The following is a 27,852-nucleotide window of genomic DNA, read 5'->3' as shown; positions in this document are numbered from 1 at the left end:
TACTTTGTGCTGCCCACATTCTGCTGCTTGTGTGTAGATCACAGATACATATATTTGTTTGAATTATGAATTATGGAGCCCTTAGCCATGAGAAAAATCTTTGAATTACAAGTACTTTTGTCTATTGAATTGGACCTTTGTATTCACAGAAATACAAATGCTAAAAAAAAGAGAAAAAAAAACAAACAAAACAAACAACCCACCACTGATTCTTTAATTTTAAAAAAGTTATCCTTTTGGAGAGAGATAATAATGTTATTTTGCATTTCATACCAGTGACATCAGATTGACAATGGCAAGCACCCAATACTAGTGCAAGTAACTGTGCTTGTAAAAAATACTTAAAAGGCAACTTCTGAAAAGGATAGTGATTCAAATTACAATTTTGGGGCTATTTTAAAACAATTTCTGTTTTAAAGATGTCCATTGGAAGCAAAATAAAACAAATTTACACAGAGATTTTTTTTTCCCCTTATGGCTATGTGTTTTCTCTGTTACATAACTGAAGACCGTTAGAACTAATAAAGGCGTTGAATGTCATTTCTTAAATATTCATGTGACAGATTGCATGCTTAAATTAGGTTTAGTTCCTTGAAATGTAGTTTGTTTGGAGTTTTTTCATAAAATATATGACTTAAGGACCTCTACTAGCCAGCTTCTTCTATAGTTATTTGTTTTTAATGGTAGGAAAAACATAAAAAAATAAAATACTTGACAAAATACCCAAATCATAAAGCCTGTCACAAGCTGTTAAAACATCTTACATACTTGCAAAATGTGCCTTGCAAAACAGCCATCACTTTTGACAAGAAATTGATTACTTTCAGATGGCTCATCAGATATTAAAAAATCAGTTATTAAAAAGAAAGAGGCAAAATAATAACTCACTTCAATTAATCCAACCCTTATTTTCTTCTCTATGATTATATGCCCAAATATTGGTGTATATACAACTTTTTTCTCTCGATGAAATTATTTGAAAAGAACTGGTTTACAACTCTAAAAAAATAAAATAAAAGTGCAGCATTTATTATTTTGCCAACAAATTTTTGCAGGCATTAGATCTGCTTCAGCAATAAAAATATTGCAATAAATCTTCACCTCACAAAGCTTTCTGTAACCATGTGTCAGGAAATCTGTATTAGCCTGGAATCAGGACTACTTCATGTACAATTTTTTTCTTACCATGAGATTATAAAATTTTAATTTTAATGATGATATGAACTCATTTCATTAGACAGAAATTGGAAGGATGTGGAGAACACTTGTAGTGCTGTTCAGCTAATACATTTCAGGGTAAGGCATTAAACATCTGAGTTACATGATGGGCTATCCCAATCCTAACAAGCTGCATATCCAAACCCTTCCACATCCAAGTTTCTAGACATTTGCCATTGCTAGCAGGAACAAAGATGGTTGTAATTCATGCAGTGGGAGAGGAATGCACTCCTCAGCACCATAGTCTCTCCTCCATCAACACAACACCTAGCCCCACTGGCTGAAATCCCACTGTCCTTAGTCTTCATTGAGGTCCCAATCCAACAAGAAATTACAGTGTTGATGGCTTCTTTTATCTACAGTGACATCAAACATTTATAGTGAGACATATAAGAATATATATTTATATAAATATATAAAATATTTATATAAAATATGTAAATAAATACATATACAAAATATGGCATTATTTTCCAGAGAGATGATACATTTCACAGGCCACCTTTCTTTATCCAGATTTCATTGTCATACAGAATTTTTCACAAAGTATATTAAACAATCAGCCTCAAAAAAAAAAAAAGTTGCCAAAGCCTTCCTTATGTGAAAGCATCACATACCACAACAAAACCAAATTACTTCTCCTCCAATTAAAGAGACATATAACACCATGGCAGACAGTGTGTTAAACTATTTAAACCCAATGGTTCTTTTTCTATGCTTAGATGCAGGCAAATGATTTCTACCATAGTCAAACCAAGCAACAATCGTGTGTCATATAAATGAAGTCTCAACACATGCATGAGTCTCAACACACAGGGTCCACAATCCTCCCATCTTGTCAACATTGTTTTCAACAGGAGTTCCTCATACAGAGTAAGTGCTTTGGTAGAATGTACCAAGACAACACAGAATAAATACACCTTTCCAAAATAAATAACCAAATACAAAGAGTAGTACTATAATGGCATTTTTTTGTCCATGAATATTCTGTATTAGTGTGAGCAGTAAATGGAGGAAATGTAAGCCCTATTGCACAAACTGAAGCAATATACAGACAGAAGAAATCTTTACCAAGAGCTTCAGTGCGACTATTATTCTTTCCAGTGGCATAATTCAGTGATGGGTACATTAGAATTATCAATAAAATAATTTTTAAAAATTATTATCTTGGTATTTGTAGTTACATCACATAATAAAACTCAGTCCCTTCTGGAAACACTGCCTTTGCTCCAAAAATTCATTTCTCTTACTTAGAACAGATCATGGGTGTATGCATACAGATCTATACATATTTGTGAATCATTCCATACTTACTTTCTCTTTGCATACAGACATATACACTATAATTACTGTGTAATATTTGGTATTCATATGTTACATTTAAATAAAATCTATTAAAACCAATTATATTAAATATAGACTAACAGAATATTCATAATATATTTTACAGAAAAAAAATAGCCATGCCTTTATTTTAGAAATACATTTCTTTAAAAAGTTCTTCAAGATTTTTATAAAACTTTTTACCCGTGAAGACAAGTTTCCCATCAGACCTGTAACAAAAGCTTTACCTTTAAATCTTTGTGTGTTTTTCAGCTTTGTTTTTCTTTTTAATACTTTTTCAAGCTTAATGTCTATAAATTCTTTAAAATAAAAAAAAAATCTGTATCTTTTGGGATCAAATTGGTCACAGGCCATTCTTGAAAAAGTCAGTGGAGACTCCCTGATTCCATTCTGAAGTGCCTTTTGTTTTTCTCTCTCTGGGTATCAACAGTGCAGGTTTACATGAGAATTCAGAGCTCCCTACACGTTCCATAGGAAACTCAATGTGTGTCAGTGGCAGGGTGCAGCTGCAGCAGCATCCACCGAGACTGCAACTCCCCATCTGCTGCAGGAGGCAGAGCTTGTTACTTCACACACAGTGCAGTCCCACAGTGTTCGCTGAGCCCCTCCAAGGTCTCTTGTGAGGTCCAGTGGCCATGCACAGATGCCGAAGGAGATGGCATCCAGCCCTCATTTGCTTTACAAGTTATAGCAGTGTACATCTCCTTTTCCCTTCCCATCATACCCAGGAAGTGGTTGTCCATATTTATCCACGCACCAGCAATAACCTCTTTTTCGGCCTTTGGATGGGCGACACTGAAATATAATAAAACACTCAGCATGAATTTTGTTTTCTACACTTATATTATTAGAGAGCAGGGATTCCTGCTCCTTTGATAGCTGCACTTCAATATCCTGACCATATCTGACAGAATCAGAGTATTTGTTACCACTATAAAGCATTTCAGTACCTTAACTTCTCTCCCCATCAATCCCTCTGGGTCTAACTACTCTATAATAAAACTGCACCATGAACTACCAGAAAATGGGCTTATGAAGTGCTCCCTATCATATTTGGCAGCACAGCTGCCCCCTTTGAATACCGTGCAACAGTATGGACTAGTGACTGGGACCCATCCTTAGAAAAACAATTTAGCTGATATGTTCTACACTAAAGCACAGGTCTGGCAAAGACAACCATTGCAGCAAGAAACACACTTGGTTTCTGTTTAGTGGAGGAAATTCAACAGTGTAGCTTACACTTATTAACAGATAAATAATCCATCTGTAGTGTAGTTATTGCAAAAACTGCTAGGTGAACTAGAACTTTACATGTATATTTTCCTATTAAAAAGTTTGTGTATCTACTAGTCTATAATGTGTTAGCTTTAAGTTAGCTGCTGGAATTTGCCAACAATGCTAACCAACCTGAAACAATAATAGGTAATAACACTAAACCTCTTTAGAAGCAGTAATGCAGTAAATATGCATTATAAAATCTACTACATACTAAGTAAGTAATGCTCCTCCCAAGGAACCAAGAATGGCATAAACTAGACTAAAGGAGATAACATGCTGCAGGCTGCATTCAGTATGTAACCCTGGACACAGTTACATTACCATGTACCACTGTGACCTTGGAAGGGTTTTACTCATTCATAAGACATATCCAGAGTCTCACTAGGCTTGCAATGGTCAGTCTCACTGTCAAGACAGCCTCCCTGTCAGCTCATGTTTTCAGATGTGGTGATACAGGATTTGCTTCAAATGCAAACAAAGGTGGCAGTTTACTCAGGACATATACACAAAAGAGGCAGTGACATAAGCACATCCCATTTCTGCGTTTTCATCTATTGCATTGCCAATATGAAGGAAGATTGGCTAGACTGCTACTTATGTCCCTCAACACTGTCAAGCCTATTATTCAAGCAGAGCAACTGTTGCCTCTGAGATCACATTCAGAGTAATTCAAGTTTTCAGAGGTTCAGAGTGGGAGGTTCAGAGTGGTACAATCTGGTAAACTTCACCACTATCCCTCCACTTCTTGCTCTCCAGAGTCTTCTAGGCATGGCCCAATGTCTCAGGAGGCTATAGCAGTGGCTCACATAAGTGCCTTTTCTATATGCAGGTACACAAGAAAACATAAAGCAAGTTTTGGGCTTCACATGCTGCTCGAAGTGACTGATGCTTTCCATGTCTAGTTTAGTATCTCAGGTAATGGTGCTGTCTTGGATGGAATAGGGAATATAGATCACTTTGGGACAGCCTGCACCAGCACACTGGCCCACGAGCCAACGAATTTGTGGCAGCATGGAGTAGGGTAAACAGTCTTCACTAAGACTTTCTGAAAGAGAGATGGAAGCAGGCCACACATTAGGTACAAATTTTTCAAACAAGTCAACATCTTGTTTATTTTATTTTACCATAAATTAAGTAATGTTATTCAGCATAACTGCAAATTAATCCACCCTTCTGAGATAAAGTAAAAAGCCCAATGCAGAAATAATGCAATGTCTTCTCTTCTACAGATCTGCAGTCCTGCATTAGCCCTATGAAAATGAGACAGCAGCAGGATGAGAAGATCCAGCTTAACATACGTATCAGCTTAGTTTTAGAAGAGGGTGAAGAAGTTCAAACCTACTGAGAGAAAAGCTACATTAATAATTCACTGAACTAAATGGTTACCTGCATTTCAGTTCTTATCTATTACTAAATATTTAAACATAAGTCCTACAACTTATATTTATTGTCTCAAAAGCCTGACTAGAACTTGCATGTATTCTCCAGGATTTCCATGGATGGACTACTCAACATCCACTGATGTCAAGGGAAATTTTTATTCGATGTTGATGGTGAACGGACTGGACTGTAGCTTAAGTATTATTAACATTTAATAACTTAAATTCTTCATGCTCAAAACAGAGGAATTAATAAACAACAGCCTTTGCACAATTTAATTTTACAAAAAGGAAACTGAGCCAGCACTTCTGGAGTTGTTTTCCCAACAAAGTAGACACAGATGGAGCCCAAAAAGCATAGGACTCCTGGCTGCCAGCCTGGTACTCTGGCAATGAAACTACATTTCTGCTAATAATAGTAACATAGCCTCCCCTTTTAGAAATACTGTACACAACTCTCATTGATTCATAGGCTTGCATCACTTTCAAAACAAATGATCAATTTAAGTTCTCATATTGTTGGAGGCTTTGATTGCTTTTAATGGCTGTGCAATCAATTTTCAGAATTAATTACTACATGAAATTAATCTGCAGAAACACCTTTCCTACCATTTTTTACTTCTTCTAGACAATCCATTTGAAAAGAAAAACCCTTAGATCATTCTACAGCTGAAATAACACTCTATGAGAAAACAATTTATCTTTTCCAAGTGGTTTTTTTTCTACCCACTCAGTGATGCTGTCAATAGTAAAGCATTTCTGATCAAAAAGCAATGCTTTTATCCTGAAACAGCCAACACTCCCTACAGAAGTGGTAGACAGGTCATACTGAAAAGTATATATATCTAAATTTTGTATTCCACATAGATTTCTCGGCTCTGTCCAGCTGTTCAAAAAGTTTAACTTCATAAGTTTAAAAAGCTGGAAAACTGCCCAAGCAGTGGAGACAGTAATTACTTCTCACAGAAACACCAGCTGCCATCTTCCATGCCACCTGCCCCTCTCCTTTCACAAAGAAATGCCACAGAGGTATTTATGGGGCACAGGAAAGCATATGGTATCTAATTGAATTCCTGGTCAGTCCAGAGGGCTCCATGGAGCTATAACATAGTCTTCAGGAACAGACTACAGACGACATTGACATATACTCAGGCCATTCTGGCTCCCGGCAAGCACAGCTGTTTTCAGTGGAACAATGCCAGCTCACATTTAGGTATCTGGCTCCAGTACACAAACATGGGGCAATTGCAGTGATTGCCCAATACAATAATTCTAATTTCATCAAAACCTTTTTTCCCATGCTTGAGACAGGAATGTGCCTGTATCAACTAATTATGCATAAATATCCCTATATCACAGAATGACTAGGTTGGAAGAGACTGTCAAGATCAAGCCCAACCCACCTCAACACCTCAACTAAACCATGGCACCAAGTGCCACATCTAGTCTTTCTTTAAACACATACAGGGATGGTGACCACCATCTTCCCGGGCAGACAATTCCAGTACTTTATCACTCTCTCTGTAAAAAACATTTTTCCTAATATCCAACCTGTATTTCCCTTGGCGCAGCTTGAGATTGTGTGCTCTCATTCTGTCTGTTGCTGCCTGGTGAAAGGGACCAACCCCCACCTGATTACAGCCACCTTTCAGGAAGGTGTAGAGAGTGATAAGGTCACCTCTGAGCCTCCTTTGCTCCAGGCTAAACACACCCAGCTCCCTCAGCCATTCCTCATAGGGCTTTTGTTCCAAGACCCCACCAGCCTCGTTGCCTCCTCTGGACACTCCTTCCTAAAGTGAGGGGCCCAAAACTGGACACAGCACTCAAGGTAGGGCTTCACCAGTGCCGAGTACAGGGGAAGAACGACCTCCCCGCTCCTGCTGGACACACCATTCCTGATCCAGGCCAGGATGCCCTTGGCCTTCTTGGCCACCAGGCTCATGTTCAGCTGGCTGTTGATCAGTACTCCTAGGTCCCTTTACTTCTGGGCACTGTCCAGCCACACCACCCTCAGCCTATAAGATTGCAGGGGGTTATTGTGGAAAAACTTGGCAGGACTTGGCACTTGGACTTACTGAACTTCATCCCACTGGACTTCGCCCATTCATCCAACCATTCCAGGTCTCTCTGCAGAACCCTCCTCCCTTTCAACAGATCGACACACGCTCCCAGCATAGTGTCATCTGCAAATGTACTAATGAAAGCCTCATTCATGTCATCAATAAAAATATTGAACAGAACTGGCCCCAGCACAGACTGCTGAGGGACACCACTAGTGACTAGCCACCAGTTGGATGCAGCACCGTTCACCACCACTCTCTGGGCCCAGCCACCCAGACAGTTATATATCTATCTCTATATCTGACAGCACAGCTGAATAGTACAACCTTACATGTGTGACTAAAACAAAGAATTATAAATTTTAGTAGGTCTGATTTTAAAGTTTATATATAAACAAAAGGCATTAAATATTTTTTATGTTACATCCTGACATATAAATTGATGTTCTTAGAAGTGTTTCAAGTATACAAATTATTCTCCATGGCTGTTCCTGAAAAGTAAATTTCTAGATATCTACAAATGTAATGAGAAGTGCTTTCAAGTTGACTGGAAGACTAGATGACCTGGAAGGCAGAATATGTGAGTGCCTCTCCTGAATGAGTTTTAATGGTGCCAGTGTGATCATAATTTGTCAGATTCCTACCATCCCAAACCTACTACATTCTCATCCTAGACAGTGGTTTTGGCAACTGTTTCTAGAATTCAAAATGCCTAGCTAGCATTAATTTTTTAATGAATTTACTGTCTACTCCCCAAGCTATTATTCTGAATTTTGTGACAATAGAATATAATTCAATTATAGATTGAACATGGCTAATAATGGCATGAAGGTAATTAATAAAACAGCACAGCATTCTGTTAATGAGATTAGACAGCTGCTCACAGTATCTAAAATATCAGACCTACATGTTGATACTTCAAAAAGAAAACCAAACAAACACAATTGTCACAATTTCTTGAGGACAGTTAATTTGATCTGGACAGGATTCACTTCTCAAACTGATGTTTTTTCCTAAGAGTTAATTCTATGAGGGAAACTACTGTTTTTGGTTTGTATTTTGTCAGTGAGAGAAGCAGACCGCCCCTGTAAGCCCCATCTCTGAGGGCTAGTTCCCAGGGTTGATCAAGGTTCATTTACAGAATCAACCCAAGTGAATTTCATGTAGAATGTTTACCCATGGGGGCTCCATTTGTGGGCATCTCCTGCAAGACCCTCAGTCATCTCAAACTACCATTGAAACTACTGGACCTGTGTAAATTGGCACAGTGCTTGACAAGGCTGGCTAGGTATGAAAGTGTCCCTTCATTCTCTAGATATGCTGGCCAGACGGGCTATTGCATATAGTGCAGGAACCTTTCCTAAGGAAGTTTTAAAAGTTTCAGGCAGCACAGACAATACACAGAGGATAAAAGTGTCTATGTGCTCTGTTCCAACGCCTTAGTCTCGTAAATCAGCTTCTACAAACAAATACCTATTTTTTCTTTGTATTTCCTTTTTTTTTTTTTGCCTTGGTGATAGAACTATCTTTAAACTTTCTTTAAACTATCTTTAAACTATCTTTAACTTTAAAGTACAGTCCTCTTTTCAAGTAAACCAGCTTACTACGTGCTTACTGCGAATCTGATTTACTATACACAATGCCAGAGTTTACTTGCAAACCACCACATTTTTGCAGACAAAGCAAAAACCTCAGAGTATGAAGAAAGATGAAAGCAAGATCTACTGAACAAAGTAAATACTAGTCTACAGGCTTCTATAACACACAGAGAAGAAAAAGGGCTACAGCACACTTGAGTGTCTTGAACACAGTCAAATTATGTGGTGTTCTAGAGCAGCTAAGAAAATACTTTTATGACACAGGCACAAAATACAGTCCTAGTTTCACTCTGCATAGCAGTCCAATGCCTTTTCTGAAAACAAGCAGATTGAGCGAGCATTGCTCTCTTCTAGTTTACATGGAGCACAACATGGCTGATGCAGGCTTCCCAAAGCTCCAGGCAACAAAAAGAAACTACCCCTGCTTGGGAGTTGCCACCACTTGCTCAGGAAAAGCTGCGAAGCATAGAAAAGCTCATCAGTATGTACCAAAGGTCAAACAGCACCATCAATGCTGAACTGACGGCAGAAAGGAAGGCTGGAAATTTCACCCTTGTTATAAATGCCCCACCTGACACTGACAGCTTATTGCAGAGCTCCAGGGAATACTAGAAAGGGAAAAAACTGTTTCTAAGAAAGTTGAAAACCAAAAAATGGAAAGATACCATTCCTAAAATAAGGTTGCCTGATCGAAGGTTGACCTCTCACTTCCAACCAATGAACTGCATTAGCTAGCAAGTCAACCACTCCTTTGGTTACCAGAGAAAGAGAGGCTGATTCATGTAAACCCGAAGGGAAAGACGTGATGGTCCACAAACAAAATCTGTCCTTGAGAAAAGTCTTAAAGAAACCTTTGAATTCAGGAAATTTTGGAATTATCCCAAGAAATATATAGTTGGAGGCAGCCCACTAACCAAACACTGAAATTAGATGGGATGTGCACACTAAACAAAGAACCTGACACATCTTGCACTTCCCCAAATTCTGAACAACTTCAGTGGCAGCACTGAGTGGAGAATGCTGCTGTAGCTCAATTCAACACAACTAAAGCATAAATATCCAGTTTTGTTCAGCATTTGTCAAGAAAGGTTACAACCCCAGAACCAGAAAGGGCTGAAAAGCCATCCTTGCTGCAGAGTAACTACTTGAAGTATCATTTTCATGATAATATGACTTGGATTTTGGAAGCGACCTGTGTAGCACATAAAGGACAGACATATACCTTTCTCAAGTTACTTTATGTAATATGATCCAGTGTAGTTCTTCTAGGAACTCTCAAGCAGCTATTTGCAATTCAAAGCATTGATCTATTGCAGTCATATGGTGACTGCAACATTAGCTCTGTGGGTTATTGTGGAGGCACTGCTTTTTTTAAACCAAAGGGCATTAGTATCTAGGACACCAATCAACTCATGCGTGATTAGGTATGAAGTTTCTCAAATGAATCTGTTGCCATGATCAACAGAAAATAAAAATACTATCACCACTTGACAAGTTTCAGCACTATCGGATCAGGTCCTAAAACTGGAAATTAACTAGTTCCTCTGCAAAATGATACATAATGCACCTTGCTGGCAAGATCCTTCAACAAAGACGCAGAAAAGCTGAAATGCATTCACTGAAATTATCAAAACACTGCACTTACTTGCTTTTTCTTGTAGAATCCCTTCTTGTCACAATTTGGAATATGAAAGCCCCTGGGACTCAAGACATTCAGGATCTTTAGGTGGTTTAAAGTGTCTTCCATTTCTCTACGACATGGACCCTGTTAACAAGCACGTATTAGAAAACACAGACGAAACTTCACTCACAAGTTCCATTAACCTTTTCACTCAAGAGTTAATAAATCTTTAAAGGACAAAAAAGCACAAACTAAAACAAATCCATTAAAACAAAGAGATGGCTGAATATGTAAAAAGCAGATCATTCACCAAAAAAAAAAAAATCTGACTTTCTGCTCTATTCAAGTGTCGTGGTTGCTGGGGGAAGTGAATTTTTCCAGGGAGAGGTAAGCAAGCCAATTAGTAATCAGCTTTTCTGCTGGCACCTAGATTAGTCACTCAGAGGTTTAGACACGCCTCTGAGGACACAAAGAGTTAAAAGCAGGAGTCTAGGGGGTTCGGCCTCTTTTCAGATCCCGGTTTCAGCAGAGAGATGTCTCAGGCCTCCTTCCCCTGCCCAGCCACGAGGCTGGGTGGGGGAGGGGAAACACGTGGTCGGCTCAGGTAAGCTGGAGCCCCGGGGAGGAGAAGAGAGTGGACAGGACTAGAACTGAGCTGCCCTGTCCAGGATGGAGGAGTAGAAAACTGTAGAAGTGCTTTCTGTGTGTGCTCACCCCCCTCCAGCCCCAAACTCTGGGAGAAGGTGCCCAGCCACGTGGGGGTTGCCGAGCCTAGGAGTGCCTGAGCCTGCACCCTTGCTGGGAGATAGAAGCTGTTAATTCTTGCTTAGTAGAAAGAAACTTTATTCTTAGACATTGATTCTCATGACTAGTGATTTTCAGAAAAAAAAAGAGAAGGAAGCGGCCTGAGACCGAAGTGATAAAGCACGATTAGAAGGAACCTGATGGGCAAAGAATGAGAGGAGTAGCCTTCTGAGCTAGACTTTTCTTGCATAATGTCGGCCATAGACTGAACTTAAGTCTCTTTTGAACATAAACTGCATTTTTGAGTAGATACAGCTGCCCCTGCTTTTGCTACAGTGACTGGCACTTGAAGAGTAGAGCAAGCAGAGAAGAGAGGGAGAGAGTGAAGTAGTGCCCTCTGCCCTCAGGGGAGACCTGCTCCTAGAACCCCGGCCCCTGAGTAAAAAAGAGAGAGCTCGGCATGCAAGTATCCTTAAAAGAGCCCTGTATGCAGCCTTAGACTATGGACAGCAGTGAGAGCACTAGACATAAGAAAAAGAGAGTGTCACCCTGGCAGACTTCTCCAGGCAGTGCCATAGGTGACATAAGAACACATAAAGAGTAGACCCGTGTTTTCTAGAAAACAGTCTGTAGTGCGAGAGAGACTCCTCTCTCCCTTGCTGAATTGAAGATTAGTTTGTTTTTGAGTAGTGATTGTTTGATCTAAAACCCAAAGGTTGGTCTATGAAGAGTGATGTGCGGAGAGGTAGAAACTAGGAAAAGAAATCTTCTAAGAAGTTTTTATTTCTGTCTCTGTGTGTGTTTAAGAGTATTTCTGTCCCTGTTCTTATGTAATGTAATAAAGTTTTAGTGAGTTTTTTTTGTTTTCAAGATTTAAGCCTGCTCTGCTCTGTTCCTGATCACATCCCACAGTAGCTGTTAGAGAAAAAACATATTCATGAGTGCATTAACATCTGGCCAGTGCCAACCCATGACATCAAGATAAACTGATTTCCACAGACAGAAGGCCCTATGCAATGCTGAGGGACACTGGCATTTCCAGTTGAAATCAAAGTCACACATACCTTTGGGAAGGCTTAACCACTATGTAAATCAGTCACATACAACATAACTTAAGTTTGGAAAAGCTGGCCTTGCACTAAGTGGGAAAAGAAAAAAGTAGGCCACTGGGCATACTCGACTACATAGACCATCCCCAATGACATTTTTTGTGATTCTGCTGGATTTGAAAGCTTAAATGAAATTGAGTCAATTGAAAATAAGTGGTTTGGCATAATGTATATATAAAATACCTCAACTTTGGACAACAATTCCCAATTTCAGCTGAATCAAATAAACACAGTCATACAGAGGACCAGTGGCACACAACAGTCTCATTAGATAAGAACGTCACCTTTTTCCTCACTTTCTTCATCTGCAAAAGGCTGCCAACAAGGTAGTGAGGATTAGCTCTAGGACAATGAGCCAAAAAGAGCTTCCAGAAGCACTTCTAAGAGCATGTTCCAAACACCAACTAATTATTTCTCACTGCAGCCCTTCAGGGTAGGGAGTAAAGTATAATGAGCCCCACTTTGCAGTCAGAAAATCAAAAGCAGAGGATTTCACATTTTGCCAGAGGCCAAGAAGATAGTCAGTGTCAGCAGTGGGATCAGGATTCATGAGTCACAGCCTACAAACTCTGCACTTAGTTACACTGCCATTTGGGTGTATTACTGAACTGCACCACCAGCTCACTTCTTCAGCAGAGATACAAAAAATTTCTATGCATGGTTTCATGGTTTAAAAATATTTAAGTTGCTGAATTGACACAAACACTCATTTGGTGCTGTTTTTAATTAGTGAAGTAATGCCATTTATACTTTCAAGTGGTAGTTTTAATAGTTTGTTCATGTAAAGGACCTTTATTGTGAGTGTCTGAAAGCAATCTCCATAGTACTACTGGAGATTAAAATGGAGTTTTTTGGTCAGTAAAGACCTCTCTTGTGGCCTTCACGTTTTCTCTCTGTACCAATCTCACAAGTTCTAAACGTGGGCTTTAAATGGCTTCTCTTACTGCTCAAATGCACTGACTTCAAGTGACAAACATTCAGAGATTTGGTCCCAAATTAGGCCTACAAAAAGATCAACAGCTTTTTAAAAATTTTTATTTTGAAGGAAGCTTCCAAAGTCAGCCAGACCAGTATCAAAAACTAACATGCAGACACAGCTAGAGGAGCATTTGCTGACAAAGGCACCTGTCCCTGATGGACTTATTTCAGGTTCTTAAAGACACCAGCTGCCTTGGTAAACCTTTGCTCATGGACCCAACTATCACTACTCATCCTAGTTACGAATCTATTTCCTCAGAGCGATCAACCTTCATTCTTTTAGTGATGGTACTTTTACTTCACATTTTTAGGAGGAGGACACACTGGAAGGCAGATATTGAAGTGATATAACTAGATGGCTGGACATCAATGAAAAACTAAAAACGAAGCTTCTCTTAGAAGCCACACTCTCTTCAGGTAGAGGTTTTCACCTCATACAAGTTTCAAATCCTTCTTTTGAAGATGAGAAGCCATGTCTGCTTTCATCATGCCTGCTTTGATAAAATGCCAAAGTGTATCCAGATGCATTTTTCAAGCCATCTGGCCTAAGGCACAGGTTATCAGCTGGATGTCCAGGAAGAGAATTTTCTTAGATTAATGATACTCTGACCGCCCTGCAAATTCACTGGGCACGGTCAATGGGAAGCAATGACAGCTCATGTGACCACAAGACTCTGTATTTAGGCAATAGCAGCAAACAGCAACTCCAAGTGGAGGTGGTGCTCAGCATGTCATACGTTGATTGACTAGTCAAGATCCTAATCCTCAGCTCAGCCTAAATTCATCTCCCTTGATTTGCACCAGGCAGTGTATGAACACAGGGCCACTACACTCAATGTGAAACATCTTTTTTCCATTATTGCAACTCAATTACACTGTTTGCAACCAAGTTTAATGATGACACTATTAAACCTGTCCCAAGTCCACTCACACAAATGTATGACAATTACAGGGAGGAACAAGAACTTTTAACCTTTAAGAAACTTTAGCGAAAGTCATGCTTATATTGATGTAATATCAATACAAGCAAAACATTAGCCCTATGTGTTTCCTGAACACAATCTTCTTGGTCTGCTTACTGTGTACGCATTTGCAGAGTAAACAGATTTAAACTGCCAGAATGTCCTAAAAGGCTGCAACAATTACCACTCTTTAGCTATTTAGTGTAATTATTTACCTTGTCATATGCACAACATGCATATATATATATGCATATATAGGCACACATTCACATGCTGGCAAATGCCTTCCTATTTACAAAAATACTTACATATTCAGTTTCTTGTTTCGATTCAGAAGAGAAATTCAAAGTATCCATACTCTGCGAATCATATTCAACTTTATAGCGTTGTGTATCTTTGGCTTGCACTTTCCTGATGATATCTATTTTGATGTGTGGTGGATGTAACTTGGAATCTGGCCCCCTGTGAGAGTTTGGAATGGCCTGATTTTCTATGCTGCTGGTACTCCTGTCTTCTTCTGAATCACTGAAATTTCCTTCATAAAGAAAAAATGCAAAACAAACAATGTTACTTGGCCGCCAGCTGTGTCTGCAAGGGCATAGAAACATAGAAACATAAAACATCCTGAGTTGGAAGAGACCCGTAAGGCTCCTCAAGTCCAACTCCTAGACCCACACAGGACAGCACCCAGAATGAAACCACACATCTGACAGTATTGTCCAAACGTTCTTTTAATGCTGTCAGTCTTGGTGTTGCTGGTATCTCCACTTCCCTGTGGAGCCCACCTACCCTCTGAGTGAAGAAACTTTTCTTAATATCTAACTCCGACCTTCCCTGAAACAGCTTCATGCCATTCCTTCAGATCCTATCACTGGTCACAAGCAAGAAGAGATTAGTGCCTGTCTTTCTGCTTCCACTTGTAAGGAAGCTGTAGAGCACAATGAGATCTCCCCTTAATCAACAAGCTACTAGATTAGTCTACGTGTTTAATTTTCCTTTTTACAAAATAGCAATATATAAAAATATGAACTCTGTAGCATTCTGCAAGTGTCAGCACCTTTGCTGCCAAGCGATGAGTTTTGTAACTGAAGCACTCCCGTGCTCAGCGCGGCCTCGCGAAGTGCCCAGCCGCACCACCTGCGCAGGCTGTACCCAAGACTGGGAAGCCAGCCGCGATCACTGCCCCGGGAACCACAGCCTCGCCGGCCGCTCGCCCCTGACTGCCCGCTGCAGTGCCGCCCGCCGGCGGCAGGGGGCAGGCCTGCGCCACATGAGGGCAGTCCGCCGCAGCCCCACTGGCGCTGGGGCGCGGATCCCTCCCCTCCGCCACTGCCGACTTCACTAACCCCAGATAAAACGTGGCTGGCGTTGGGCACTTATGGGCTGCAGTGTAGTTCTGCCTGTCCCAGAGCCGTAATTTTTTTTTTAAAACGTTAACACTATCAACTCTAGCTTGTCGAGTTTCCTGGTTCTAATTAGCTCTTTTTTTTTTTTTTTTTTTTTTTTTTTTTACTTTATTCAACACACAGATCGGGAAAGAGAAAGAACAGCACACTTTCATTTCTCTGCTATTAAAATAAAAATAATTTCTTGTTGTACAAAACATTTTAAAGGTAATGGACAAAAACCGCCATTCATTCTGTAGTGGTTCCAAGGACAAACACTGTTTTCATCTAGAGCTTCAAAAATATTTTCTCTTTAAACTATCATTCACAAAAAGTCAGAATAAGCACATATTTCTAACATACTTCATAAGTTCAGTGTTCCTGTACCTTCTAAGGTTTTTGTCTATGCTACATGTCTCTCTGCTAGGAGATTCCTGCAGACCAACTGTAACTACTTGCATTTCCTCCAGGGAATTTTTCCAATTAAGGTATTCCTAACAGTTAAGTAATAGCTGAGCCCCACTAGTTGCTGTCTTAGCTGCTGACCACTTTTTATTTTTTTTTAGGAAAATCTATTGTGAGTACACAATGATCCAATACTAAAATTATACTTGATGACTCAATTAAAAAAAAATCACAAAAGCTGAGAAATTCAGAGCTAAAGGTCCATGTTCAATGAACATAGTTCGTTGATGCTAAATATTTCAACACAGGAAGTCTAATGACACTGCCAATACACAGGAATGGGGGAAGGAACATAAGAGCAAGAGGGTTCTGAGTTAACATGTTGGTACTGGTGGTTTTAGTGCCACCACTGCTGGCAATGGACATAACTGACCAGGAAAATCGAAATCACAGTGCAAATGGACTAAGGAAGTTTAAGTCCTAAATGCAAATTTCCTGGCTTTCGTGGGTTTAACTCAGACTCTCAGCAGTATTTAAACATATTTTTGGTGGTTTAATGTCCTATTCTGAAACAGTAGTATTTTTTTCCCCCCATTCTCAATGAAATTTGCAAGAAATGAGTCATTAAAATGTTATAAACCTAGAATCTAGGTTTTCTGCAGTCTAGTTCAATATGTTAGTTTTTGTCTCCTACCAAAAAATAAGCAGAAAATATTCCTAACATGGATTGAGTATCCATGACAATGTCTGGTCATTTTAGTTTAGAAACCAACATTGTTCAATAGCACTTGTTACACTTCAGATTAAAATGGTCATATTGTCACATTTTAAACTGTTTAAGTATTTGATTAACTCAGTTTCAAAAAACTTGGTGCCATGTGCAAGTTCTACATCATCATAAGAGAAATACAATTGCCATGAGAGTTACCCATTCCTGTTTTTTTAAGAAATTTAAAGGGTTACGAATGTGCACTCCTATTTAACACTTTTGAGCCCAAAAAAAACAGCTGGAAAGTCAGTGGCCAACTACAATTTCTGTTACGATGCTAGTGTAATATATTCTACCCTATAGCATATAGGGTAGAGTATATTACAGTAATTACTACTGTAATATACCTCTACCCTATACTATACTTCTAGCAATTTCTGTGAACTAGGAAGGACCAACAGGATAGCACATGATGCAGGACCTAGCTGCATGTAAAGGAGATGATGTGATCCTACTCAGAGAGGTGTATAACAGGGAGGGTTGGCTTGAGAGCTGGGAGTGGAGTGATCCTCATGAGGAAGTGGGCACTGTGAGTTATATATGTTCTGGGCAGTTCTTCCTTCTTGCACACCAGGTTTGCAAGCTTCACTCTTTGAATGTGAGCTGTAAGGGTCCTACTGTGCACTTTTTAAGGAATCAAAAGTTCCAACTGATTTCAAAATCAGAGTTCTTCCTCAGCCAAGAATGCAGAAATAAGAATTCAGCTGAAATTGCAAGATTTTCAGCTAAGTACAACTCTGTCTTTCCCTTTCTCCTTCTCTAACAGTCCTGCTGAAAGCACTACCCCCTAGATTAAATGCCACCAACTCCCAAGTACTGAGGTACCGCTTCTTATTTCCAGTGTTACTCCAAGGATAAACAAGATGAGGCAAACTCATGTGACGAAGAAAGCAACTCAGTGTTCCAAGGAGATTAAAAACTTCAGTTAATGTCTCCAAACTCTCACTGAAATTGTCACAGCTTGGAAGCAGCACATAAATAATTATAATAAGGTATCTCCTATTATTCTAAGAGGCAGTTAACTGGAGCATTGGTGCCACTCTCTCACCTAAGGAATGGTTAGTCAAAGAGTCCCTAAAACCTGGCAGAAAATCATCTGGCTTTTTAAAAATGCAAACAGTGGAAAGCCTTTCAACATACTTTTCTATTAAATAAACACTAACGTCCTTGCTGTTGGTTAGCAAAGAGTTTATTTAAATGCTTGCATAGCGAGACTGTACTCTCTCAATCTGAATCCCAAGTTTTCCTGTCTTAAGTTTCAAAATGTGCATGCTAACAGAACTTTTTCCAACCATCCCTTCCTTTTCAAACAAAATCCATTCCGTGAACATATCACTTACAAGACATGGAAGAGGTACAGCAAACCTTCATTTGACTAAGGATTTATTTGCAGCACAGACAAAAAAACAACATCCTCTCAAACACTGTCGTGCAAACGCTTTGTTCTGAATAACCACTTTTGCAGGCCAAAGGGATGTTAAAATTTGTGGTTTGTGTTTTGACTTTTCTTCTCTGTGCTTAGACTTCCCTACGCTCTTGTGCTGGACTTAGACCTCACTCTGAAGTTTTTTACTCACTCTTTCCAGGTACACCGGGGACAAACGGCGAAGATTACACCCTCTCTCTCTCTCCATCCAGGCTCTGTAGCCTCAGTCCCATGCACACGCAGAAGACACATGCAATCCCTCCCCCACCCAGTCTTTTTTATTAAAAAAAAAAAATAACCAGCAGCTTTGCCTCTTTTGCGAGGAGCGCTGCTCAGCATCGGTGTTAAAGGAAATCGGTATATACATAAGTAATGTAGAAGAGGTAAACTGTCCTTTACTTCGGCCAAGGTATACCTCCTTCAAAACGATCCCAGGCTCGGCTACGTGGCTAGCAGCAGAGCCCCCCGCCCACGGGCCGGCAGCAAACGGACAGCGAGCGAGGATCGTTTCCGGAGACAGGGCCCTGCCGCGAGTTCACCCACGCCTCCCCGCTTGTACTGCTCCCTTTGTAATTTTAAACAAAAGAAAGCGACACACACAAACCGCCCCCCGCTCCCCCCCAAAAAAAAATAAAAAAACCAAACCCAAACAAACAACAACATTAAAAAAAAAAAAAAAAAAAAAAAAAAAAAAAAAACCCAAACGAACAAAAAACCCCAAAACAGCCCAACAAGAAAGCAGTGAAGAGGGAGAGCGGCGCGCGGAAAGCCACCCCTTCGCATCCCACCCCGGCCGCAGCCCCTTACCTGCACCGTGCGGTCCCGGCAGCAGGAAGGCCCGCAGTTTGCCGCCCGTCGTAGCGTTGGTGCAGCGCCCGCGGCCCTCGAGCAACGCCTGCAGCGGCCGTGCCTCTCCCTGCCGCGGCTGACACCTAAGACCCGCGCCGCAGCGCTCCGTGTAGATGCCGCAGGGCTGCCCCGGGCGCAGAGCGCAGGTGAGGCAGCAGCCACAGCCCGGCTCCCGCACCCGTTCGGGGCAGTCGGATTGCAGGGGCTTGCACTGCTGCAGCGCCCGCGCGTCGCAAGGCTCGCAGCGGACCACCGGCCCCACCAGCGCCGCCGCCGCCCACCGGACCAGCAGCGCCACTGTTGCCGCCGCCACTGCCCACAGCACGCCGGGCCGCAGCACCATGGCAACCGTCGGAGGGGGCCGCCGGGAGCCGCCCCCGCGCAACCCGGCCTGGCGGGGGCCGGGCAGAGCCCTGCGAGGGTGCTCACACGCCGCCGCGGCGGAGGGACCGGAGCGGCGCGGCACAGCCCGAGCCGCCTCCGAGGGGCTGCGGGGAGCGGAGCCGCGTGCCGCTCGCAAGCCTCCCGGCGTGAGGAGGCGGGGAGCCGAGCTGCCGGCACTCGCACACCGGCCTTCTCTGCAGTCGCTTGCCCGCAGTCACATCAAAGCGGCAAAAGCTCACGAGCAACAAAGGCAACTTTTTCCTTCTCCCCCTCCTCCCTGCAGAGCGCCTGAATTACTGGGCTCGACAGTAACTTTTCTCTATTTTTGCCACACACAACACTCAGAAAAAAAAGGAAATAAAACCCTTTGAAAAAGTGAAAAGAAAAAAACCAAAAAAGCCAAGCCCAGACCGTCAGACGGTCTGAAGAAAACTTAGTCCAAAAACGTTTCAGAAAAGAAGGAGAAAGTACCGAGAAGGGAAGAATAGAGACGGGAGGAAAGAAAAATGGAAGTTCCCTTCGTTTTATTTCCCGGCCTGCCAGCCGCACTGCCCTGCTCGACTCCCCACCACTCCGTACCCGACTATCCTCCGTGCCGTCCGTCCACCCTATATAGTGCCACGGTCATCGGTCCGGCCCGGCCCGCCCCGCGCCATGAATAACGCGCGGCGCGGCGCGGCGCGGCAGGGAGCGCCAGCCTTCGCCGGATCCAGGGTTCGGTCACGCAGGGCTATGAGGGCGGTGCGGTGCAGACGGAGTAGGCGGGGGACACAGCACTGCCGGGGGTTTATGGGCAGTTTTAGAAATCAGCTGTGAGGGGTAGGGCTGTAGCGGGAGACTGGGTCGTGTGTCTCTGGTTTCAAGAAAAAGTGGTCTCTCTATGTATGTGCGCTTCCCCGTGACCGTGTGTGTTTCCTTGGCACCGAGAACGGCGAGAGAAGCTCGCGAACAGCGCCCCTTTTTGGACTCCTAGCTACAATCCTGTCCATCTTGGGGCTGAGCGCCCCGGCCCTGGCGAAGGTGCTCACGTGCTCGGGCTCGCACATGCCCGCCCGCCCGCAGGTTCGGAGCTTACCTTGTCACCCGTGTACAGCTCACATGACAGGTGTGCTTCCAAGGAAGTCTGGGGGGAAATGTATGTGCATGACCACACCCACACACTTAAGCACCCCAGCCAAGTTTGCCAAGATGTAGGTCTCTGGACAGGGACTCGGTCCGTATCTTGCCCCATCTTCGTGGATGTGCCTCCCTTAACTTTTTTTTTTTTTTTTTAAGTATTCTCTGTACTCTTGAAACTTTTCCTTCCATATATAAGAAAGCAGTTTCCACTGCAATGTCCTCACAAATCTAGGACAGAAAGATAAACAATCTATCCCCCCAAATTCCCAACATCAAAATTCTATGTGGATTTTGCACAATGCATGTATTTGTCTTCAGGCCACTGCAAATTCTCTTCCCATTTCGCTAGGCATATTTTGCTCCCCCTATTAACTTGGCTTAACTTTGATTGAGAAAACCTGAATTGGCAATGCCAAATTTTGTAAACATTCTTTCTGAAGCTCTACTACATTCTCATGAGGAAGAGGATGGTGAGATGTATACATAGACAAATATATGGTGTTTCAGTCACAAAAGCTTGCTCCTCATGAGAAATAAAAACATCAATGCTCACAGATACTGGCTTATACAAATATGTTCTGCCGTGGGAAGGATGAGCCAGGCTACTGTTCTGCTTTCAACTCCTTAATCATTAACAATGAAGCTGATCTTCCAACTACTCATCAGCTGCTCAAATGTGTCAAAATTCAAGTGGAAGAGAGAAGTAGATATGTTATTGCTCAAAGTACTGGCGATGATACTGTTAATCTTGAAAGCTGCACTTTTTACAAGTCAATTTTTTTTTAGATAATTAGAATCACCTATTCAATTTTCTCTGTTCTTAATTCAGTACTTATACCTTGCAAATAGCATCTTGAAAGTAGCATTGTACATAGCAAGATAAAAATTATCTGGTTTTGTTTGTGAATAATATGGTGTAAGAGTAGACACTTTTCTTCAGGAAATTAAAGATGCTTTAGAAGAGAGATCAGCCTTGCTTCCGGATTGATGACTACCAAGGCTTTTCAGTATTCTTTTGTCTTTGTGCTCACTTTGTTAATTGACCAAAAGAGGTCGCAGCTTGTCCAGGTTTGAATTACAGATTCCCCATCTGCACGAGCCCGTCTACAAAGGGGGAATTGATCAAGCCCAGTGTCCTGGCATGTTTGGTTTCAGTGAGTTTTGTTGTTGTTGTTGAAGTTTTGTTTCAGATTGGATTTTTGGCTTGGTTTGGGTTTTCCCCAGACTACTGCAGGAAAACTTGCTGTTACTTTTTTGTAAATTTTGATTTTAATAACTGTTTGTAGGTGATGAAACTCTTTGTAGGTTTGGGGTTTTCTGGTAGCATGTATCAGATTAGGTCTAGCAGGAAGAGAAGGCCTTCCTTTCACACTGTATGTATACAGGTATCTTTTCAATTGGGGTGAGCTTTTATAGCATGCTGCTTTCAAAACTGAAACAAAAGTGCATAGGAAATGCTGCGAGAACATAAGTAAAATGGGGAAAAGAGGATGGGAGGAAAGACTACAAGCTTTTCCTTACCAGAGTTGTACACCTCACACACTGATACCAGCGTAACTTGTATTTCAGACTGTGGCAAGAGCATTTTCATCAAGCTGAATTTTTATTCTCACAATCAGAAAGACTTTTTTTTCCTTTTTCTTCTTTTTTATATAATGTTACACAAGCGGTGGTGCACCATTTTGAAGTCCTGTTAATTCAAGGAGATATATCCAATGTCACACAATAGAAGAAATCACCCTTTTTTAATACACAATTGTTGAACTTAGTATATATATTTTAAATAGCATTAATCAAGATTAATGCAACATCAAGGCATTTTGACCAAAAGCACTGTAAATGAAAAATTAACACCAACAAAGATGTAGCTGGATCACCTTTGCAAGGAGAAAGCCAGTGATGTGTCAGAGGTCAGGTCAGTCTAATGGCTTCTGCTAAAAACATAGCGGTTTGCACTGTCTTAACCAAAGGGCACTGCATGAAAATAGTCATATGAATGACAGAATTTGGTTCAGAGCTGCACTTGGCAATCACAAGATGGATACCAAGGTATCTGGAAAGTCAGATTAGAAATTTATAAAGAAAAAAAAAACAAAACTAAAAACCTCAACATGCACTTATAATATGCACCTATAGCTAACAGCTATAGAACAGAATTACACTTACATCCCAATCTCTAGTATTATTGATGAAACTGTTTTACTTGAATGAGATCAAGCGCTAAATATGCAAAATAGTAATGTTTATAAACCTGTACCAAATCTGAATTTTCATATTTACTTGTGCTGTTTATTCTAGAGGCTTTGCTTTTTTTTCATGTTTATTTGGTTTTACTGGGAGAGGAGGGAGAGGCAAAAGTCATGTACTGAATATCTACAGTCAGTTCTAAACAATAGAAAGCAGAAGAGAAACAACTGCAAGGCACTGTGCTTCAGGAAATCCCATATCGTCCCACATTATGGAAGCACAAAAAGAATGTATTTTATTTCCCCTTCCGCTTCATCCTCCCACCTTCTTCATATTCAGCTCTCTTCTCTAGTGCCTTAACTGAATTCATACCTTTTTGTATGTTTTTGTGGTGGCTGCATTTGCTACAGGGACAAAATATGGCAAACAGAGTTGTGGTTGAAGTAGCTCTACTTTCAGCTTCCTGGTCACTTTATGGAGCAATCCCAACTTTCTAGTGTAATTCCTTGTAGTACATGTGGTTATAGCATCCAAAATATAACTGTCAAGAATGTAAGCTTCCCTTATAATGCTATTTTAAAATGTGTGTTACTTGGCAACCTTTTTCCTTTTTCAGACAAAAATCCAACTAACCAACCAACCAAAAAACCCGAAAAGCAAAACCAAAAACCTAAACAAACAAAGAAAAACAAACAAAACAAACAAAACCAAAACCAACCTCAAACTGAACCACAAACCTTCTCAAAAATCTAGAGATCCATAGCTCATCTTGGGTTGAGGGCTAAGTCCTCATTCACAAAGTATCCCCTAATTTTGGTATCTCTGGTCTTCTTTTTGCCAACCTTGAAATTTTATGTACAATAAACTTCTGACGTAAAGAGAAAGTAGAATTTCCTAAATATGTTCTTGTTTTTCAGAGGAAGAATATTCAGATTTACAATTAAGTCAATTGATATAATACTTAATTGAAAAAAAATTGCAAATCACTGCTTTCTCAAACGCAAGAAGTAAAATCTCAGCATTGTCAACTGTCTGTAAAAACACAATTTAATGAAAATTTCCTGCAGACCTCCTTCTGGTTTGGGGCTAGACATGACCATGTCAGGTGTTTTCTAGCTCTTTAGACTCATACGCCACATGTGCAGGCTTACAAAAACCAAATTCAACTGGATTCCTCACAACTGCTACCCTGTGCTGCTTGTCTGAGATGGCAATCTGAATTGAGTGGGATGGAACAAACTGAATTTGAAAGTAGGTAAAATTTGGAAACCAAAGGGGAAATAAATGCTTTGCTGGGAAGTCAACTGAATTGAGACATTTCTTTGCTATCAGACATACATAATGAAATCATATGTATAAATGGTATTGCAGAAACAGTTACCAAACCCTTCCCTTTACTAATTAAGACATATTGTTAAACATAAATAGAGGAAGGGTAGATAGCTAATAGGTTTCCTTTTACAAAGCTCTTATCCAGAGATGTGTTCTTATCTTTTATGTACTAGATAGACATTATATAGTGGTCTGACAATAAAAATCTTATGGAACTTAAAGAGAACAGGAGGATTAGAGGGCGGAGGAAATGAAGGAAAAAAAAAATCTAGCTCCCAAGACTTCATAAAAAGAGAAGAGACTGCTGGTTGACCAGATGTTCTCCACACCCACACTGCAGTCAGCAATCTGGGTATTGTGCACATTCCAAAATGCAGATGTCATAAGAGATGAAAGAAGGCTGCTGCTTCAAAGTATACAGTTTGCTGGAGATAGACTTACTGACATAGTTGAACTTCTGTCCACAAGTAAAAAACCAAAACCAAAACCAAAACCAAAACAAACCCCTTAATAAAAAATCATATTCTACCTTAAAATCTCAGTGAAGTGTTGAAGTGGAAAGACTTTAGATTACTGGAAGAAGAATAGAGCTATGACTGGAGTGAATGGAGAACTGACCTTTATGCATATTTGATTTTCAATAAATACATTATATTTTAGGTCATTCTAAAAATTAGCAGGTCATGAACATACCTCACGTTAAGATAGATTTACATACAATCAAGGTCAGAAGACAAAAAGTGTAAGAAATTATGTACTAAATTAATTTAGCACAAGGTGATTCTCTTCTGTATTCATCAATCTCACAGCTTCACGACACTGTTCCAGTACAAAAATATCTCATCATATTTATAAAATGTCACCTATATGTTACAGAAGAAAAGGCAGTCATTTTAATATAAATCTAGGTGCTTTGTTACCATGTGGGCTTCAGAATAAGACAAAAAAAACCCCCACTCCTAAAAACTTTGCATAATGTAAGTTGAGCCAGAAAAAATACAAAGCTGTAAAATCATCTATCACACATTGCTGGTAGAGGTAAAACCATATGCTGTGAGTTGTGTTGAAATGTTTCCTTCTACAAAAAGCATGAAGTGTGCTGGGACAATCTGAGTGCAAAAAATAGATAGTTTGAAGTCCATTTTATTAATTACACAAGTTCAAATCAATTAAACAAGCTCAACCCTTTCCAGGTGAGAATGGTATCTAACATTCTATATATTGCCCTAGCTAATGAATTATTGATTGTAAATTGTCAATAGTTGTCATACCTTCTCTCTTTTCAACTCTACTGTTTTGTTTTATCTTGGATGTCAGACTATGCATCTTATGCCAACATTGGGCAGCATCAAATACCCAAAGCCTTTTTGGTCTCATGAAAGTTAAGGTCCATCCTGCTGCTGATCACACTTGGGCAGGTCTTAGGTCCATCTGAATGTCTACTGTTAAGCATCTCAACTTTCTGGCTGCTAATGCCTAAGAAAGTTATAGGTTACGATCTTTAAATAACTATTATAAATGCCAATTCAATATTCCGATTAAAATAATAATTTGGTTTATTAACAAAAGATCGAATTACAGAATTTCGGTAAACCCACCAAAAGCGGAGATAGTTGACGATTATACCCGGGAATCGTCAAGGGTGAACTGGGACACAGAGCCTGGCCGCCTGCTGTCCCCCCTTAGGTTCACAAATCTGTCCGTTTCATCGCTTGGTTTATATACACTTTATTCTGCCCTTGGCAATATTTCCCCATATTTTCCTTTGTGTTCATGCTAGCTATTCAAGTCCATGGGTGTCTCCGGCTAGGCTGAAAAGAGTTCTCTCTCTCAGTTCAGATGTTAATGTCCAGTTTCTATAGGTCTCCATGGCTGATGAATGGTCGAGATATTGTCGATGATTCTTGCTACAGTCGCTGATGCTCGAGGAGGGAGGTGTCTGGCTGTGTTGATGGCCCTGCTAATTTCTTATCTCTATCGAGTTTCCTCCCAGAGCTCTCCATTCATCCTTTCTCTATTTCTGAACAAAAGGACCTGGGGTGGTACCTGCTTTTTGTCTTAACATAATGTTACAGGACATGCTGGGACTCACGTCTTCATGTATCACATATACTTATACAGTAACTTATAGTTTTTAATATGTCATTAACTATAAGAACATGAATTAACATTTCACATTTTTCACAATAACCAATTATTATACATATACTTTTTACAAGTAACTGAGATACACCACTAATACCAGGAAATGCATTCACATTATTTGCAGTCAGATCCCACTCTGCTTTAATTTACTTCCCTATTGCATTTCTTCAACTAGGATTTTAATCTCTAGGAAGACAGAAGTACTCATACTTTCCATTTTATAAGCCATTCATAATTTTGAATACCTCTACTAATTAATTAAATAATGTCCATCATGGATACACTGACAGAGAACAAGTAATACATAATTTCTGATTAGCAAACCCCTTTCAAAATGGCTCAAAGATTAATTCTAAATTAAGTAATTTTTTTCCCACAGCGTAGGTCCATATTTTTAAGAAGACTTCAGAAATAGTATTGTTCTCTTGGACATGCAGGGCATAATTTCAACAAAATGTTCTAATTTGTATATTCAGAAGCTTTATGCACTTCATAGTGTGTATTGCACAGTATCTGCCCAACCAGCCTGTTAGGTTTTCAGTCTATTTTCTTTACAATGACATGCAATGAATTGTGCAGCACCATGCACAGAATGACAAAAAAGCAAAATCAGAGTACAAAAACTGTAGCTTCCTGTAGAAAATTAAGTTTCCTGTACTTATAAGGATTGATGTAGACATTTTAAAATATAAACTAAATTCTTGCAGATAAGAGGTGCTTAATTGCTTGTCTCACAAGCAAATTTTGTTTGATCAATCGTTTGTTGTTTTGCAAATATGTCTTCGTTGGGCATTTCTACCTATTCCCAAAGCAAAACAGGAATAAAAAAATAAAGCCATAGCTAACAATACTTGCTGGAAAATTCAAATGATTTCGCAACATACCTCTTGATACAGAAGATTGGCACAATGCAGTAGTACCACTGAGCAATCTGATCCTAAATCCATCAAGTATAGTGGGAATCTCTGTCCTTTTAGAAGCCATTAGTTATGGTCTCTAGCTGGAGCATAGTTTCAGGCATGAATTTGGCCTCTGGATGTGGAAACTGCAGAAAAGTATCCTCAGATTTGCTATAGACTGAAAGGAAGAATTTCACTCTAAAATGCCAGAAAAATACTTTGTTTAAAAAACCCACACCTAGAAAGAGAACAGAAACACATATGACGTATTTGATAACACATGCTTAATATCACGTGCTGTCTGATGCTTCTTGTTTTTCTGTTTTTCAAAATTCCATCTCCCTGAGGGTTACTTAGAAATTTAGTGTGACCTTTTTAAACAGATCTTAAATAAGGCTGGTTACAAATTTCAGCAGTTATCATTGCACAAAGCCTATCTCTGAAATTCACAAGTGTGTTGAGTCACAAACTCAGTTCTTAGGAGAATCTTGAAAGTCAAGTCATATCATATAAACAAACTGCTTCTTCTGTGTATAGTAGTTTCTCAGAAGGATAAATGTCACAAATGATGCTGGAAAGAAATGTACATCTCCTTGTTAAACATATAGGTGTGACCAGAAAACAAAGGGACTAAATCAAATCCCATTCTTGCTGCTGAAGT

General features: G+C 40.3%; 1 protein-coding gene and 1 long non-coding RNA gene across 4 annotated transcripts in view; both read right to left on the bottom strand.

Annotated features, from left to right (window-relative positions):
- Positions 1 to 23,884, bottom strand: part of LOC134554249 (uncharacterized) — a 126,899-nt gene extending 103,015 nt beyond the window's left edge. For both annotated transcript variants that reach the window (XR_010081211.1, XR_010081210.1), the window contains exon 1: positions 20,089 to 23,884. This is a non-coding gene — a long non-coding RNA (uncharacterized LOC134554249). The remainder of the gene's footprint in view (positions 1 to 20,088) is intronic.
- Positions 280 to 20,082, bottom strand: IGFBP3 (insulin like growth factor binding protein 3). Of its 2 annotated transcripts, XM_063404713.1 has the most exons (4): positions 19,084 to 20,082; positions 14,600 to 14,826; positions 10,523 to 10,642; positions 280 to 3,357 (listed from the first exon to the last, which is right to left on the bottom strand). In XM_063404713.1, the coding sequence occupies exons 1-4, from the start codon at positions 19,466 to 19,468 to the stop codon at positions 3,241 to 3,243; spliced, it is 849 nt and encodes a 282-aa protein (XP_063260783.1). In that variant the 5' UTR covers positions 19,469 to 20,082; the 3' UTR covers positions 280 to 3,240. The 2 variants fall into 2 exon arrangements, with proteins under 2 accessions (XP_063260783.1, XP_063260791.1); XM_063404721.1 differs by lacking the exon at positions 10,523 to 10,642.
- Positions 23,885 to 27,852: the final 3,968 nt, after the last annotated feature.

This window comes from Prinia subflava, chromosome 1 (genome assembly GCF_021018805.1).
Source record: "Prinia subflava isolate CZ2003 ecotype Zambia chromosome 1, Cam_Psub_1.2, whole genome shotgun sequence".
Classification (NCBI taxonomy): Eukaryota; Metazoa; Chordata; class Aves; order Passeriformes; family Cisticolidae; genus Prinia; species Prinia subflava.
This window is presented reverse-complemented; position numbering and strand designations above follow the sequence as displayed.